At 34.4% G+C, this 18,361-nt stretch overlaps 3 protein-coding genes across 4 annotated transcripts; 1 reads left to right on the top strand and 2 right to left on the bottom strand.

Moving 5' to 3' along the window:
- Window positions 1–828: 828 nt before the first annotated feature.
- Window positions 829–3,083, bottom strand: HSP101 (heat shock protein 101). The gene is given in 3 exon segments (XM_088125811.1): window positions 829–1,868; window positions 1,952–2,133; window positions 2,213–3,083. Coding segments are annotated over 3 exon segments (1,992 nt in total). The 5' UTR covers window positions 3,051–3,083; the 3' UTR covers window positions 829–896.
- Window positions 3,084–4,462: 1,379 nt separating this feature from the next.
- LOC111007492 (uncharacterized) lies at window positions 4,463–8,088 on the bottom strand. Of its 2 annotated transcripts, XM_022279885.2 has the most exons (8): window positions 7,742–8,085; window positions 7,570–7,654; window positions 7,014–7,055; window positions 6,451–6,622; window positions 5,569–5,621; window positions 5,241–5,465; window positions 5,025–5,071; window positions 4,463–4,936 (listed from the first exon to the last, which is right to left on the bottom strand). In XM_022279885.2, the coding sequence occupies exons 1-8, from the start codon at window positions 7,984–7,986 to the stop codon at window positions 4,882–4,884; spliced, it is 924 nt and encodes a 307-aa protein (XP_022135577.1). In that variant the 5' UTR covers window positions 7,987–8,085; the 3' UTR covers window positions 4,463–4,881. The 2 variants fall into 2 exon arrangements, with proteins under 2 accessions (XP_022135577.1, XP_022135578.1); XM_022279886.2 differs by lacking the exon at window positions 5,569–5,621 and having other exon boundaries at window positions 5,241–5,433; window positions 7,742–8,088.
- Window positions 8,089–13,092: 5,004 nt separating this feature from the next.
- On the top strand, window positions 13,093–16,245 carry LOC111006820 (asterix-like protein). The gene is made up of 3 exons (XM_022278899.2): window positions 13,093–13,283; window positions 13,377–13,477; window positions 15,984–16,245. The coding sequence occupies exons 1-3, from the start codon at window positions 13,143–13,145 to the stop codon at window positions 16,045–16,047; spliced, it is 306 nt and encodes a 101-aa protein (XP_022134591.1). The 5' UTR covers window positions 13,093–13,142; the 3' UTR covers window positions 16,048–16,245.
- Window positions 16,246–18,361: the final 2,116 nt, after the last annotated feature.

Here is an 18,361-nt window from a genome sequence, read left to right as displayed (position 1 = left end):
AATTAGACATGGCCCTTTTATTACAGTTTTTTAATGTGTGGGTCTATATATTTCCATAATAGACCCACACATTATTCAGCGTCAAATTTGTATTATATTATAAACAAATATAAATTTCTTTTTTTTAGAGCAATATAAATTTCATTTTAAATGAGAGAGAGACGGAAAATCTTCATACTACCAAAGAACTATAAATTTTCCCTTAACAAGTTAACTGCCATATCGAACAATATCAAGGAGTACTATATAGACACATAACTAATCAAATCTTATGGAACAAAACTGTATTGTATCCTAACTTTTTTTTTTTTTTATGATTTCACCACCGCATATTGATTAATAAAAGGATATTAATCCGAGCACTTACTCAAATGGATTGCTTTTGAAATTATTTTTTTTTAATTGAAAAGTTTATAAAATGTGTAATTGATTGATAAATTAATTACACGATCAAAACTCTCTTTGAGAACATAGTCGAGAGCCAACTCCGTCACCGCCATCGTAATTCCTCTGTCTGTAAGGCGGCGGGCGATGTCTTTCATCATTGATTTTGTGATCCTCCTCAGTTGATATTGAGAAAGTGGACGGAAAATGAGAATCTCGTCCAGCCGGTTAAGAAACTCCAGCTTGAAGTAAGCTTTCACCTGTCAAGATTCTCGCCAGCCAAAATAATTAAGTAGACAATTTGGGCGTGATCTAACTTTTTTTCCTATTTGATAATAATTTTCGTTTTTTTTTTTTGTACAATTTTATTTCAGAAGTACTTTATGTTTTTTTGTAAATAAATAATTAAAAACCAAGAAAATTTCAATAACATTTCAGGGGGTCTAATTAATTTTGAAAACAAACCTTAAATATTAAAATTTTATATTAAAAACTCACTTAAAATATTAATATCAAGAAAATTTCTTACAGCGATGACTCAACAAGTTTGATATTGAAAAGTAGTGTGAAAGTACCTCCCGGAGAACCCTATCGCAGGCCACATGCATCGGACGGTACTTTCCGGCTTGGCCGGAAATTAGATGGCCGGCTCCAAGATTCGACGTCATGATGATCACCGTGTTCCTGAAATCGACGGTGCAACCTTCGCCGTCGGTGAGCCGTCCGTCGTCCAAAACTTGAAGCAGAACATTCAAAACGGCAACGTCCGCTTTCTCCACTTCATCCAAAAGAACTACACTGTACGGCCTCCGCTTAACCGGTTCCGTGAGTTGCCCTCCCTCGTCGTAACCAATATACCCCGACGGAGCTCCGATGAGTCTCGAAACGGAATGCCTCTCCATGAAATCCGACATATCAATCCTCACCATAAGATTCTCGTCGTTGAAAAGCTCTGCAGCCACAGCTTTGGCCAGCTCCGTTTTCCCAACCCCGGACGGACCCAGAAAAAGAAACGAACCGGTCGGCTGACCCGGCCTGCCTAAACCGGCCCTAAACCTCATCACTGCCTCCGCAACCGCGGTCACCGCTTCGTCCTGCCCGACCACCCTCTTCCTCAGCCGCCCCCCAAGCCCCATCACCCATTCTTTCTCCTCCCCGTTCAGCCTCGAAACCGGCACTCCAGTCCACCGGCTCACTTCCCCTGCTATTTCGTCCGGTCCGACCGTCTCTCTCAAATACGCATGCTTCTCCTTAATCTTCCTTTCCAGCTCACCAATCTGGGATTTCACTTCCTTTAGCGCCACGTGGCGCAAATCCGCTGCTCTAATCAAATCATGCCGTTTCTCCGCCGTTTGTATCTCTGCAAGTACATCATCCCGCTTCTGCTTCAATCTCCTCATTTTATCCATTCGAGCTTTCTGGTTCCGGTGTTTCTTCAACAATGGCTGCAGCTCCTCCATTACATCATCCAACTCTTTCTTCACCTGAAATTATTTAATCAAGTAATTAATTACAAAAAATGACCATAATAATTAATCTCTCACAAACAAAATTAGTAATTATTTACTTCTGAAAAACGGGCTTGGCTTTTTTTGTCTTACTCGTCCTTGAGCGCGTGGAGTTCAACCTCGAGCTTCGTTTTTTTAATCTCGAGTTTGTCGATTTCTTCAGGTTGCGTATCGAGCTGCACTCTCAGGCAAGCGCTTGCTTCATCAACTAAATCAATTGCCTTGTCCGGAAGAAATCGCCCTAAATTCAAGTGACAAATTAAACATTCAAATTTTAGTTTAGTGCTTAATGAGGAGTTGTAATTCTAATTGTTATATACCAGTGATGTAGCGATTGGAGAGATTTGCGGCAGCAATAAGAGCACGATCCTGAATCTTGAGGCCATGGTGATTTTCGTATCGCTCCTTCAGCACACGAAGGATACTGATGGAATCCCCAACGCTGAGCTCTCCCACGTAAATTTCTTTGAATCTCCTCGCCAATGCCGCATCCTTCTCCACATATTTCTTGTATTCCTTCAACGTCGTCGCCCCGATGCACCGGAGCTTTCCCCTCGCCAGCGCCGGTTTCATATATTCGGCGGCCGTTCCACCGTTTCGGATCAGAAGATGGACTTCATCAATGAACAGAATCACTTTCCCCTCCGATTCCTCCACTTCGTTCATCACGGATTTCAGCCGCTCTTCGTATTGGCCTCTGTAGATTGTTCCAGCGATTAGGGCTCCCATGTCCAACTCCACGATCCTTGCGCCGGAGAGCCTGGAAGGGACTTGTCCGGCGGCGATTTTCTGGGCGAGCCCTTCGACGACGGCGGTTTTTCCGACTCCCGGCTCTCCGATTAAGAGAGGATTGCTTTCGGTTTTGCGGCAGAGGATGGTTACCGTGCGACGGATTTCTTCGTCGCGGCCGAAGACAGGGTCGAGATTGTTCTTCTCTGCGCGCTCCACCAGGTCCTGGCCATAGGTCTCGAGGGCCGAATAAGTCATTTTGTTCGTTCGAATTTGGGGATTTTGAGTTGCGATGGTTGAATCTGAATTCTGAAGGGATTTTAAAATGTGTTGGGGAGAAGGTGAAGAGATGGTGATCTCGAGCAGAGGAAGCGTCTGGGGAGGAAGACGAGAAACAGAGCGCTCCATGGATTTCTTGAGAAGGAGCATGAAATTAATTCCATAATTTTGGATAATTGTGAAATGGGTGTTTATGAATCTTTTTGAAGTTCAAGGTACAGGAACAATGTACCATCATGAAGTTCAGAATTAATCGGATTTCGCGAGGGGGGAGAAAAACATTTCCAAAATATAAGAACTAAATTAAAATAAATAAAAGAAACATCAAATCTGAATAGCTAGATAATTCAAAGAAAAATACTACATAAGAATTAAGAATAAAATAATCTAAAACTAATTAAAAAAAGTGCGTGTTTTTTAAAAAAGTATAATCAAGAGCCTTGAACTTACTCTTAGTCAGAAAGATATGTCAATTATAGCTGTACTAAATTGATGTTAGAAAAAAAAGTTATACATATCTAAAATGTCACATACTAAAAAGTATCACGTTAGTTTTTCATTGATCAACTAATATTTTCGAACAAATTAAAACAATGACAATTTAGAATCATTGACTAAATAGACATCAAATTCAAAATTCATCGACCAAAAATATTTGGCCTGAACATTAAAACTATATAAATAAAATTAATAATTTAACCTATCATTTTTTGTTCATATATATTTATTATTATAAAAAATCTATTATCTCATCAATTTAGCAAATTGAATTTTGGTGAATAAAATTTATTACTGATATTTAGCTTGATTCCAATTTCTTTTAAGACAATTTATTACAACTTTGAGGGTTTTTTCAATTTTATTTTAAAATTTAATTTTTAATCCTTTGGGTTTTAACATTCTTCAATTCATTTCTTATTTGTTCCTAGAATTAATGGATGAGAAACTTACATGATATGTTCCTAGAATTAATGGATGAGAAACTTACATGATATGATGTTTAGTAAATTAACGAACATTTAGACAAGAAAAAAAATGTTATTTTAAAATTTTATCTTTTCTTCTCTAATTTTTTACAAAGTATTATTCTAAGTTTATCATCGATCAATTTATTAACAATGAAATACTAAATTTAAAAATGTTAAAATATAAAAGATTAGATTGACACTTTTTAAATAATAAAGACTAAATTGAAAAGAAAAAAAAACCTCTAGAACCTATCGTTTTTTTTTAATAAGAAATTCGAACCTATCTAAATTAGAAAATGTGAGAAAATGTTAATTCTTGCACGTATTTTTTATTAAGAATTATCATGCATGCGTCTTAATTAACTGGTAGTAACCAAATTAGAATACAAAACAAAACCAAATTGAACGATCGTTTTAAATTTAGTTGTCACTAACTTATCCTAAATATTTATGATAACTTAAATTAAATATCAAATATAACAATTTCGATGGTCAACAAAGTTTTTTTGTTGGTCCAATGAAAACGAGGACATAAAAATAACAGCAATGTAATTTAGACACTTATTTGTGAATCAAATATGGGGGGAAAATAAATTAAATAATTATTTAAAAGTATTATTTCGTTTAAAAAAAATTGTATTGGTAATTTTTACATCAAATAATCAAAATAACAGTTCAATTCTTTAAGTAATATTATCATTAAATAAATAAATACCACTGCGTGGTTATTGATTCCAAGTTGGCCCTATTGATAGGAGACGAAAAGGAACTGCACCAATCCTTCACTTTCTCCGGACGGAAGCAGTCAATAAGCTTCCATGGCAGTTCATTCAGGCCAGGCCATAGCCAACGGAAAACCTCCATTGATCAGTACCAGAGAGTTCGGTTCAGAGCTCACAAAAACCCGTCTTCTGATCTCGGCGGGGTGCCAATGCCAATCGATCCATGGCATAGAATCACAAAGCTTCTTCCTGATAACTCCGATATCGTGGGGAGGACCATTCCTATCCTCTTTAGGAGAGGTTAACATGCATCTCCTCACCAACTAATTCAAATATTTCATCTACTCTGCAGTGCCAAAAAATTTTAATCAACAAACTTCTGTTCATACTACGACATGCCTGCTTAAGTAAAAGAAACTATTGTTCCATCTAACCTTTTAGTGTGTATGTTCACTTCTGCAAGCCACGTGACAAGGTAGACCTGTTCCAACTCATGTTAATAGTGTTGTTGCGGAATATCAAAACCGAAAAGCATAGTTCCATAGTATGAAGAGAGGAAAGTAATATTGGAAGGCTGCATTTATGCATGTCTTATGAATATGCACTATTCAGGACTGATGAATAATGATGGATAGCAAAGAGTTCAAGACCTGCAAAACTTCTGGGTTTGGCTGATGATGGTTACGACTAAGGATAGGAGTATTGGATTTGTGACTCTCCAAGGTTGGACAGAGTGGTTCGCCAGTTTCCTTGGAGTACAAGTTGCACAAACGCAAGTCATTGAATTCTCCCAGGTAAAGCTCCTCTGACCAGACCCAGCTCTTTCGTGATGGAACTTCAGAACTAATAGAAAGTAGTTCTATCAAAAGCAGCCGCTGGACCAGCCAAGTAACACAAAGAAAATATATTATGTAAAAGAGTCCATATTGACGACGACTCAAAACAGAGAACAGAAAATATATACTCCTACGGTCCTACCTTCAGATTCAGCTCCAACCCAAACATTTGAACAAGCTCCTCTGCCAATTTCTCTGAGTTTGTTTTAGGGGGAAAAAAACACTCATAGTAAGTTTGTGTCAATCCTAATTTCGTCACTCGTCACGTTCAATTCTTTCCTACTGTATCTAAACAAAGTACATTCAATAACAAAAAACTTATTGGTATTCACCAAAATATCAATTGTTGTCTATTGAAGACTTCAATTACTCCCTTGTCAAGTATAGGCCTCATATTCTTCCATCTAGAGCGAAAAACCAGACATATTTACAGACAATTCTCAAATTGCATGCCACTGTTAAGATGATGAGGTAATCATATCATGCAATAATTTGGAACACATAATGTTGGTCTTGCACCCACATCTAATGATACGGAGATATTCAATTATAAGATATTAGAATGAAAGATTAATCTCCAGAAACTCTATCCGTCCCAGCAGCAGCACTTCCCCAGGATTGCCGTGGGGTTTGGGCATAGAAACCTAGCAATGGCTTATAGAATGATATTTTTCCAGTAATTAGTGCATTGTTTCCTATGTAAAGAGAAATGTTTAACCTCCTTTGCCTTCATATGTGGGACTAGGGTTAATTTGGTCAAAGGATGTCTCTAGCAAAGTAAAACTTCTAGAAAAATATCCACAATCAAAACGTAATCCATTGCCATAAATGAGGGTGCTTATATCACAGTTTGATTTAACTTACAAATAACAACTAGCAAATGCACCATTTTGTTAAAAAAACATGCTACCAAGGACTTAAAAATCAACCAATCATAATCATATGGAGTGACAAAATTGATTTGCATGATCTCACTGAACAACGAAAGAAACAGGTAGGATAAATATTATAGTTGTTAACGCACCAAAGCAAGGGATTGTCAAAGATGTAAATACCGCGATGCCACCACCATCTCCAGCGTCATCATGATTATCCTCAGAGCTAGTAGAAAATTTTATGAGTGTGCTACTACCTGATCCCTTGAAATAGCATCTCATCAATCTGCTAGTGTTGACCATCTGAACTACAACATCAACCTGCAAAAAACTTTTGAAAACACATATGTTAGAAAACATCAGTTGAATAGGGAAATGGCAGAATTATGTGCAGAGAAGGAGAAACTTCACTATTTGATTCGTCAATTTATTATTGGCATTAAAGGAGGTCAAACATATTTTGCGTTTAATCCATATCCTATAAGTTTTTGGCTAAAATGAAACTTCAAATTTATCCATACAAGTTAGTTATTTGCAGTCAGGGAGAAAGAGTTTCGATTATGCCATATAGCTTCCTCAGATTATATAACAAAAACATAGCTAAAAGTCATTAAAAAAAAAAACCTTAGGCAGAGTGAAAAGATAATTAAGACAGTAGATAACATATTGATTTGGCGTATTTTCTATTGGATCGACAGAACAAAACCCATACCATGTCCTTGTACAAAGATATGAGTTTGCTTCGATAAAGTTCCTGAAACAAGATTGGACAATACACAGAGAGAGAGTAAGAATCAATAAGTATGCTCGCATAGATATGGATATCCCATCTTGTTGTACTTACAGATTAAAGCAATACACAAACACATACAAAAAGAACGCTAGGCATGCAATGACTAACCAATAGGTACTCTGAATATAACTCTCATGATACAACATGGTAAGGGAAAAATGATTTCAAATCCAAACTAACTACGGATACAAAAAGGATTAAGCTAATGTGGGAGATTACATTCATCCCACTACGCCCAAAAGTCATGTATCAGCAGTTTTTTAGAGCACAAGTTGGAAAACAGGAACCCTATTCTAATATCATATCAAATCACTGCTGGACCAAAAAAATTTAAGTTGATAGATTAGGATATATTTAAATATATTGTTAACACAACCTGATAAAAAAGTCAAGAAAACAAAATAACAGGCTCTGGGGCAATCACACTGAGAAATTGAATTTCAAACTTCAGACTATCAGCCGAGACAAGGATTACCTGCTGCTTAGACAATTTCAAACAAGCCTTTTTTCGTATATCAAGCATGTCAGTGAGAGAACCCAGCTCCATAGAAGGCATATACCTGCATCAAACCAAAGAAATCCCAAACTATAGAACCAACAAAATAACTATATTATGCCTTAGCAAATAGAGGACATTACGGCAGTACTTTTGAGAGAGATATGCGTTGACGATGGAGGTAGCATGAGATCGCCCGGTTGAAGAAAAAGAAGCCCATTGTTGTTTGAGTGAAGACAGCTTCGACCATTGATTCCGAATGTTCCTTTGCGCTGATGGCCTCCATAGCCTTATTACTGACGGAAGTAGAGGCGATGAGCTTGGAGTTGAACTGCTTCCAGATTTCAAAGCAGTTCCTTTAGAAGAAGGAGGCGTAGAGAAACACTGAGTCTCCATCGCGACTAGGGTTTCTCGTCCCGTCCGACGAATAGGAGGCGTCGCGGCGATCAGAAGCAGAGTGGTGAGAGTTGAGAAACTTGAGAGTGATAAAGAAAAGGTGAAGGGGTTGGTTTTCCTTGCCTATCAGATTAACTGAAAAACCGGACCGATATCGGTTCTGGATATTTGCTAGTCTTCACGCTATTTTAGAAACTTATTTAAAGAAATATCTAAAATTTTTTAATTTTACACTGTATGATTTTTTTATAATACTAATTTTACCCTTGTTTATTGCATGTATATTTATTATTGTTATATTTTTTTATTGCAATCTAAAATATTTAAATCTCTAAATTGTAGACACAATCATTTAATTATTGTGGGACTCATATCAACATCAATTTCTTCCCACGTTTTACTGCCACATGCACTAATATTAAGGTGAAGTTTTGCTTCTACTCACCTTTTCTTCTTTGGTTTAGTGCTACTCAAAACCTTTTATATGGTTGCTGCTTTAATTTTTTTTGGTGAGAAGAAGATTCTTCCATTTCCTTTGGTTGTTGATGGTAAAATATAGAAGGATTCATTTAGTTTTTTTTTTGTGAGAATAAGTTCTTTGTTGCTTGATGTTATCGAGATAGAATATAGAAATATTCCTTTAGTTTTTTTTATCTTGCAATTTGGTATTTAAATAAAAGATATAATATATATCCGGATATAATCTTTAACTATTGAAGTTTCAATCTCATATAAACTTATATAGTGTAGATATATATTTATATCTGCATATAACATTAATCTATTCTATAAATTTAGACACCTGTTGGTTACAATTTAGAACCCTTTGTGCAAGTGTACACAACCGATGTAGCAAGTGATAAAAAGTTCGTATCCACAGGGATTTGATAACTAAACACTTCAACAATTTCTTAAGAAAATAAACAAATTAACAAAATATGTTTTGAACAAGAAAAACTCAAGGAACTCAAATAAAATAATGCATGTATGATTTGTTAAGTAAGAACAAGCAAAACGAAATCGATTAAAGAAAAATATGCAAACAAGAGGTTAATTACTGATATTTAAAAGGGTAAGGGGGAAGAGTTTGTGTGACTTTTTCTAGACTACTCTAACGATGTTGTAACATTAACGATGTTGATATACTGGCCAAACAGACATGAAATCTTCCTAGATTTCCAGATTTTCTGCTATTCATGTTTTTAGACAAACTTGACAGCATGTATACTCAGTTTATAACCTTGCTAGGTGAGCCTTATTCCTAAGCTCAAGTAGATCTAGCATGAGTTGAAGCCAAACACATCTTATTACAATTTTCCAAGAGTTAATAAGAAGATATTCCAATATGTTGGCCAAGCACATTGAAAATAAAACGTTAAAAACAACTTCAACTCAGTATATATATCATCATTAAAACCAAAGCAAAGTTTATAGCCCAAAAACAAATTCACAGCATCTCCCTTACAAATAAACTTAGCTACTCAATACCATACAAGAAAATGTAAGAAGGAAATACAAAACCAGTGCACTTAAGAGTACAAAAGAAGAAGAAAATGAAGAATAGCAGCAATCATTCTCCCTTTGTTGTCTTCTTCAATGGTTTCTTGAGAGCTTTCTTCAAGTGAGAGTGAAGTGATCGAATGAGAAATGTTGGAGAGTTGTTGGAGGCAACCCTAATTGCAAGCTTTTATACCCCTCTTGATTTTAGAGCAACACAATGAGAAAATGGGCCCCAGCTCAGCATATCAAGTATTTTTCCGTTTTACTGCAGTAATTTCTTAGGTAAAAGCTGCAGATGTCAACTCTGTCTTTTTCTGCCTTTTTTCTTCCGATGCTGCAGCATCAGCAAAGCTGCAGAAAAACATTCAAAATTAAGTTGTTCTTCATAACTCTCAACATCATAAAAAATAAGGAAGATAGTGATTTTACAACCTTCTTTGCACAAAATCAGTGTAGATTGGGTGTTAGTGTGGCTACCCTTAGCTAATTTATATGGAATTCTTGCACAAATAACTATCTTTTGGATAGTTATCAACACCCTAGTACATACTTCATTATTATGAATTGCTCTTATTAATATTAACCTAGCAAATGTAATCCAATCCAATACAATTACAAGATAAACCTATATGTTAAATATAAAATATATCCGACTATCGAGTTTCTATAACTACCAAAATGATACTTAGTTGTAGATATATGTTATATTCGCATATATAGAAGATTCATACCAAAATTTCGCACCATTCAAATCATATTTGAATCTTTCTCAATAATGGACTATTTATATTGGGTATGGACAATATGTGAGTATGAAAAATATACCCTTATGAAATCCTAGATTCTTTTTGAATGAAGTAACCGAACCAAGATATCCTAACAATCATATATTGAACAAAACCAATTCTCAACCGAATTGATTGGTTCGATTATCTCTTTAAGGTTCTCGGTTTTTCTCAGGATTCAATGATAATTCAATTAATTTACAAAAGATGTTAGGAAGTACAAGTTGAGAAAATGACATATATAACCTAAAAAAGTTTCTAGTTTGCTCAATTGGCCTCAATTATAAAAATTGATTCCACTGACCCAATTTAAATTTTTCTGAAATTTCAGAGAGTATATAATTAAGAATTTACCCCCGATTTAATTAAACTACAATGAATCTGGCAAGGAATCACGTAGGTTGATGTAATTAAAACCATGAGCGAGTTCCACTTGATTCATGACCATGAATTTATTAAAAGTACCACCAACTTATTAATTTCCCACCAATTTTTTGTACTATCATTTAATATATACTCACACATTCGCACAGATTGCAAAGAATAAAAGTATGTTTTAGTCCTTATCGTCCTCATGCACATCTTTCACGTTTTTTTGAAGAACTTCCACACATTTTCCAACATTTTTCACATCTTATGAATACCTCGAAGGAAGTCAATTTTCCATCTTTGACATCTTGAACGAGGTTAGTTTTTTATTGGTTCATAATATTGTTTTCGATTCGTCCGGAATATGATGTATGTAGTTGGAGTGAATGAAATTTATGAACTTTTATGAGTATTTTTGTGGGTCAAAAGTTATGTAAGTCAATGCCCGTGCTATGACTATGGCCGTGGTACGACCGTGAATTTGAATCTGTCGAATTTCAATCCCTGTACAAATTGAACGAGGATATTGATTCTGTCGAATTTCAAGGCCACAACCATGGCCGTGGTACGACCATGAATTTGGACAGAACGTAAAGTACATCTAATCACGGCCGTGATCTTAACTTTCAAGGCCATGGTAAAGCAAACAATTTAACCACGGTCAAACCTAGCCAATTAGTTGTCTTTCATGAACACCACGGCCGTGGTACTATTTTTCACGGCCATGGTCAAGCTAAAAATTGGTTAGGTTATTTTCATGGCCATGGTCAAACTAACACTAACTGTGGCCATGAAAACCTAACATGTTGTTAGCTTGACCATGACCATGACCATGAAAATAACACCACGACCGTAGTGTTCATGAAAGACAACTAATGGGTAAGGTTTGACCGTGGTTAAATTGTTTGCTTTACTATGACCTTGAAAGTTAAGACCACAGCCGTGAATTAGATGTACTTTATCTTCTGTCCAAATTCATGGTCGTACCACGGCGGCCTTGAAATTCGAGGGTATATTCGTAATTACATACTCTATGAAATGTCATTAAAATTGGGTCAGTTGAGTCAATTTTTATAATTGAGGTCAATTGAGCAAACTAAAAACTTTTTTAGGTTATGTATGTCATTTTCCCGTACAAGTTTTTCTCGGGATCCAGTGATAATTCAATTAATTTACATAAGATGTTAGGAAGTACAATGTTACAGATTAAATGTATCTTTCGATTAATATAAACAATCAATCGATATTTGCCAGCGTATCATGGTTAAAATATGTTGCTCTATAAGTTTAATACTTCACCCTTATATTTATTGTACTAAAAGAAATCGACATTTCAAATCTATTTCATATCTAATAGTGATCAAATATAAAAATATATTCTTAATTTGTATATGTTATGAATATAGATACTAATAATAAGATATGTATCTTATTTAAGAAGTGAAAATAACTTGATTTATAGAAATTTCCTGATATTGGCATGTTATTGATATATCAATCATAATATATATAAAATTAAAAGTTTGACGTCGACATCAATGTTGGTACTATCCCTGCTCGAGATCCATTTAGAAAGGAAGAATAAAAAAAAAATTGAAATTGAGAGATAAAGAAGATTGAAAGAAGTGTATGACATGAATATAAGAAAATAAAAGATAGAATAAACAATTTTTATATAAAGGGGCAAAAATTTTTACCTAATATCTTTTACTATATATATTAATCTTCCAATTTTGAGGATTTGATAGAATCAAATTATAATTATAATTAAAACATAAAAATCTTAATATTTTAATATAGCTTGTTAATCTATGACATTTTGTATAGTTAGGTTGTATTGAAGAATATCCAAAAATTATCCATTTTAAATATTTTGAAGAGCCTCCTTAAAAAAGGAAAAAATAAAATTATTATAGTTCTAATGATGAGACATTTCTCCAATTTAATTTTTATTATTTAAAAATTTTAATTTAGTCTCTCATCATTCCAAATTTTACGGATTATAATTCATTAAAAAATATTGACAATAAATTTTAATGACATAATATAAAATAATTGGCAAAAATTTAGAGGATAATAAAGATTATACAAAAAAATTCAGAATTTCTAAAAATTTTTGAGAAATTTGAACCATGAATTAAAAATGTTCCTCTCTCAAATGAATTTTTTTTTTTTTTGGTCTAAAAATTTGCTAATTCACTCCATTATAGCTATGCAAGTTTAACATCAATTAATTTTAATATTTATTGACAATTGAGAGGTTAATTTAAAAAAAATTTAAATACAAGAGATTAAAAATTTAAATCGAAAAAACACAGCAACCGTCTAAGACATATTTAGGAAAAGGAAAAATGATCCGGTTCGGTCCAACTAAACCAAATTCTCATAAAAAAACCGATCCGAATTGTAGGCCCGAGCCACATCGAGTTTCTATAAAACGAACATTATCGCGCGAGTGGGGAGAGAGCCGAGAGTCGTCGAGATTTGAGAGGAAGTCGAGAGATGTCGACTCAAGCTAACGATCCACGGCAGCCGTCTGCGGCGAAGCCTTACGTTGCTCCGGCGGTGAGCCCGCAAGATCTGCCGGTCGATTATTCCGGTTTCATCGCCGTAGTTTTCGGCATCGCCGGTGTCATGTTCAGGGTATTTCTATTTCTTTTTGAGCACTGGTACGGTAACTATGGCGATCTAACTTTTCACTCACTCGGACTCTTTGTTTTGGTTTAATTTGAGCAGTACAAGCTTAGTTCGTGGCTGGCCATCATATTTTGCGCCCAATCGTTAGTGAATATGAGGAACATGGAGAACGATCTTAAGCAGATTTCCATGGCCATGATGTGAGTTTTCTTGGCATCCCGCTCTCTATTTCTCTACTCATTCACAAAAGTTTCGAATAGGTTTTGTAGCGTGCACATGGTTTGTTTGATCTTTGATTGATATACTTCTTTCCTTAAAATTCAAATTTCGCTGGAACGGAGATTAAGTACCTTTGGGGTTGGAATTGTATCATGTTAATGGGATTAATAGGTGAATTGAGTTTGTCTGAAATCCGAACAATCTAAATTCGGTCTAGGTTGACTTTTCCGTCATAACGTAGATGCAAGAGTTAACGTTTCTTAGCTAGGGATGGAGCTAATATTTAAGGGTTAAACCATTTTGCCTGGCAAATTAATCTGCCTATCGTATTGGATTTAATATTTATTCGATACTTTGCACAACCGTGTATCATAGAACCGGGCACAACTTTCGATCATTCTTTCAATGTATAAATTTCTGAAATCATTGTGAAATTAAAAATTGGAGTACAACAAATGTTAGTACTGGCGTTTGGGTGGCCTGGTCTTGTTTTGATGCCCTGTTTTTTTGGTAGCTAGTTCATATCAAATATCAATTAACTAATTTTTTCCTGGCTAATTTAACTGATTTTCAGTTAGTGCGGCTGTGGTTCAACACTAAAGATTATAGTTAACTCAGGGTATTGGGGTGTGCTATGGTAACACTGGTCATGTTAAGAGGTAAAAATTTCGGTTGGTTCAAATCTTGGTAGTCGCCCAATACACCGAGATTTGGGAACCTTGAATCTTAGATATAGATTGGCATCTACCATTCTAGTTCTGGTTTACCTCATGTGGGCTTGAAACGTTATGTGGAAATAATGAACACTCTCCCCTTCACAGATTTTTATTACCATTTTTATATATCCTCTTGCTCTTTCCTTTGCTTATTACCCTTTTGTCTTAATCTATAAGTTTAAGAGTCTTAGACCAGCTAACTTGTAGCTAATAATTTTTGTGAAAATCACTTTGCTTTCTAAGATGAACCAGAAATATGAAATACAAATTGGACTGAAAACTTGCAGAATAAAAAAAATACAGTAAAACATTCCAAGTTAATGGAGCCTGGAGGAACTTGGAAACCTCCCTCCCGAACATACTCAAGCTTGAACAACTGAATAAATGTTGCCTTCCACTCCCCTTCTCACTCTATTCATAATCCACCTCATTCTAGCAAACTCCTTAGCTAATGATTTTAATATGGCCTTGGAACTATAACAATATTTCTAACATCTACCATAATAGTATTCCCAACTGTTTCTTGGGATATAGTTTTGAGTGAATAACAGGGGTGTCATCCATCCATTGATTGTTCTTCAGTTGTAATATTATTCTCTTATTCACGTAATGAATAAAAAGGTTAGGAAAGAGTTTCACTTTCCCGTATGATGGCTTTGTTTGTTTGTGTGTTGATGGTTGATATATTTGGGGAAAATACTAGGTGAACTTTACTTGGGCAATGGGGGTTGTGAGAATCTTGTGAGAGGATTGCAGTGAGTCGTCCCGTAGAGAGAGTTTGGGTTGTGGCATGACAACTAAAGGTCCGTTTGGTAATATTACCGTTTATTGTTTCTTGTTTTCAATTTTATTTCAAAAACTAAACATTTTGCTACTATTTATAATTGTTTCTTATTTTTTCAGAAACACTTGAAATTTTGAAAACACCAAAAACATGTTTCTTGTTTTTTTTTTTCGTTTCTATTTTGTTCAAAAACATAAATAAAAATATTGTTTTATCATTCCATGGGTATTGGGGTCTTATGCTGCATGAGGCCGGCTGTCATGTGAAATTGCATCTCTTAACACCAATTTGATACCATTTTGTTTCTTGTAATTAAGCAGGTTAAGGCCACTTTATTTTTTTTTCCATCTACTTTTTAAATACATTTTCAAAATCTAAGTTAAAATTATTTTACGGCACCAAATGTTGTAGGCTCAGGCAGTTGCCTCGTGAGATTAGTCGAGATGAACACAAGTTGGTTCAGACACTCACGAATATAAGAAATATATATATAGCTAGTTTTTATTTTGAAATTTAGCTAAGAATTGAAATGTGTTTTTACGTATCAAAGAAATTGTGAGCAAACCATCGTAATTTTAAAAAATATAAGATAAAAAGTGAAATGATTATCAAATAGGGCTTTGATTAGAGTATGGGCTGAGAAAGAAGAGAGGGTTGCATGATAGTATAGTTTTCAACGTCAACTAACAGTTTGATGACAAAGTTGACTGAATACGAAACTAGTGAGGATTGGTGATTCCCAAAGCATTTTAATGGAAGCGTTATTATAAAAATGTTTATTGTATGAAGGTATCAATGCATTTTTCCTAAACTTCATATTATTTTAAGGTAAGATTTAGTCCAAGGCAGGTCATCTTGGGTTCCTCGCATCATAACTTGCCTGACTTAAGAGTGCCTATGGCTTTTGGCTTTTGCAGCTTTTTAATATGATTCACATTCATTAGCATGTGGCTGTAATGTAACACTCTTTTTTGGTCTCAAATCCAGGTTTGCTATTATGGGATTAGTTTCGAACTACTTGGGTCCTGCACGATCAGGAACAAAGAGTTAAGACTCCTCCCTCACAACTGTTATCTACTCTTCCTTTTTTCTTTGACTTAAAAGTTCAATTTAGGAGCCTTTTATGGTGGGCGACTGTTGTTGTTGTATTATGTTTTTAAAGAAAAATCTGTGGGCAGGAAATATTGGGGGATGAGCTTCCGAATCAACATTAATGCCATACGATAATACGAATGAGTTATTTGAGTGAGATATTGTGCCCAGCGATTTTAAAACCTAAACCCTAAACTCATCTTTAGTGACTTGAATCCTAAACCTCACTAGGGGTGTTCTACAGATCTAATGATTCGAGAAATCTGTTCAACCCAACCGAAATTGCATGGGTTGGGTTGCGGGTTCTAATAATGGTTTTGGTTCCTTTGGGTTCTAATAATGGTTTTGGTTCCTTTGGCTTTACTGGGTTACCAATCCATGGGTTGAGTGATTTGATTTGAAATTATTATTAAAGTGGTTGTTTTGTGAGATTAGTCGAGGTGCGCGTCAGCTCGTTCGAACACTCATAGAAATATATAAAAAAAAAAACTCAAAAGTCTTTAGTGTATCATTTTTCATAAATATAATACGAAATATAATACAAAATGTAACTATGACATTTACAAATTTTTTATTTTAGTGAAGACAGTTAAAATAATTAAAAAAAAGATCAATTACTCATGTATTCGGTAAAGAAGGGTCTTTACAGGAGTTTTATTCGAACTTGGCTCGTAATATTAATGTAAATTTTATATCTTTCAACGTTCACAAAGTAGTAAATACATAATACATACATCTTTTTTTAAGTTTTTTCCCCCTTCCTCCTTTCCTTTTTGTGTTTGCTACAAGAAAATTGTTTTGAAGAGCACGCTTATTTTCCAAAATTTATTCTGTACTGTTTAATTAAAATAACTATTTGTCTGTTTTAAACAAACAGATTAAAATATGATAATCAAGTATTTTATCATTATTGGAATACAGAAATTACTATACTTACGGAGGCACTCTAATTTGTTTTACTATAACATTTGTTTTACTCTAATTTTGAGTTGGAATTAAGGATAGTTTATATCAAAGTATAGCTATAATGACTGCTTCTACAACTGTTGTTTAGCCAATAAGTGAAATCTACTCATTTTCACTCTCACATTAAAAAAATTAAAGGTGTAATTTCACGACCAAAAATGTAAGTTTGAAATTAAAATATTAAAATTAATCTTGGGTTACTTACTAATTCCAAAATAATAAAAAACCGAATCTGATTTGATCATCATATATGAATTAGAAAAACCACTCTCTTTCATTCTCTCTCTAATAGGAAAGAGTAACTTTTATGCAAGTGCTAGTTATTATTCTTTATTGTTTAATGTAATATGTGTACTTTTTTAAAGAAATTGTGCATGATAATTCGCCACAAATATGGTATGATATTGCCTATTTTGAATTTAAGTCATATGTTTGTTTCGGGACACATCGAGAGCCCAATAATGACTAATTATTTTGGATAAAGGAACTGCAAGTCTCCTCTCATATAGTTATTATAGGTTTGCTTCCAACAACATTGAGAGCTTACTCTTAGTCAAAGTCAACTTTTCTTCTCTAGAACACATTATATGTCTAATTGAGATCGATCACAAATAATATCATGAGAGAGACAATCGATGCTGAGCACTCCTTGTCGTACCCTAAAGAATCCTTCCTACAAGCAAAAATCTAACAAACTTCTTTTGCATGCTGCAATGTTTGATGGAAAACTTTTATGTGGACCACATTATTGAGATAGCTAGCTAGAACTCACCACTTTTTAGAACTTATCCACGATTTCACAGAGACGAGCTCATCACTTTTTTGTTTGACACCTAAAGGTTACATTAATACGATTAAGTTCGGGTGGCATGACTTTGATGTCTTTGTTAGAACAATATTGTTTGATTCTAGAATTACTGGACTGTCTTCAAATTTTTGGAACCGTAAAGAACAATTTCAAATAGTCTAAGAAAGAACTTATAGTAAACATTTTTCTTGTAAGAAATAAGAGATGGGCCTTGTTGTAAAAATAAAAGAGATGGGAAAAGTGAAAAAAATAGTTTATATGAAACTAGGTGGAGTTTGGTAAGGAAAAAAGAACATTTTAACCATTAGAATCTCACTTTGTTCAGTACTTATTTTTACTAAATTTTATGTAGTGATCCTTACTTACATGAATCTATGAGACTTGCAAACACAAATTTAGTCCTTAGGAGTGGGTTTAAGAAAATATGAAAAATACAACCATTACTTGACATGTTTCTTTGGAAGAATGCCCATGAGGCCTTGCTTAACTTGTTTCCATA

Source organism: Momordica charantia (genome assembly GCF_013281855.1).
Source record: "Momordica charantia cultivar OHB3-1 chromosome 6 unlocalized genomic scaffold, Mcharantia_2.0 BLBB01000006.1, whole genome shotgun sequence".
Taxonomy (NCBI): Eukaryota; Viridiplantae; Streptophyta; class Magnoliopsida; order Cucurbitales; family Cucurbitaceae; genus Momordica; species Momordica charantia.
This window is presented reverse-complemented; position numbering and strand designations above follow the sequence as displayed.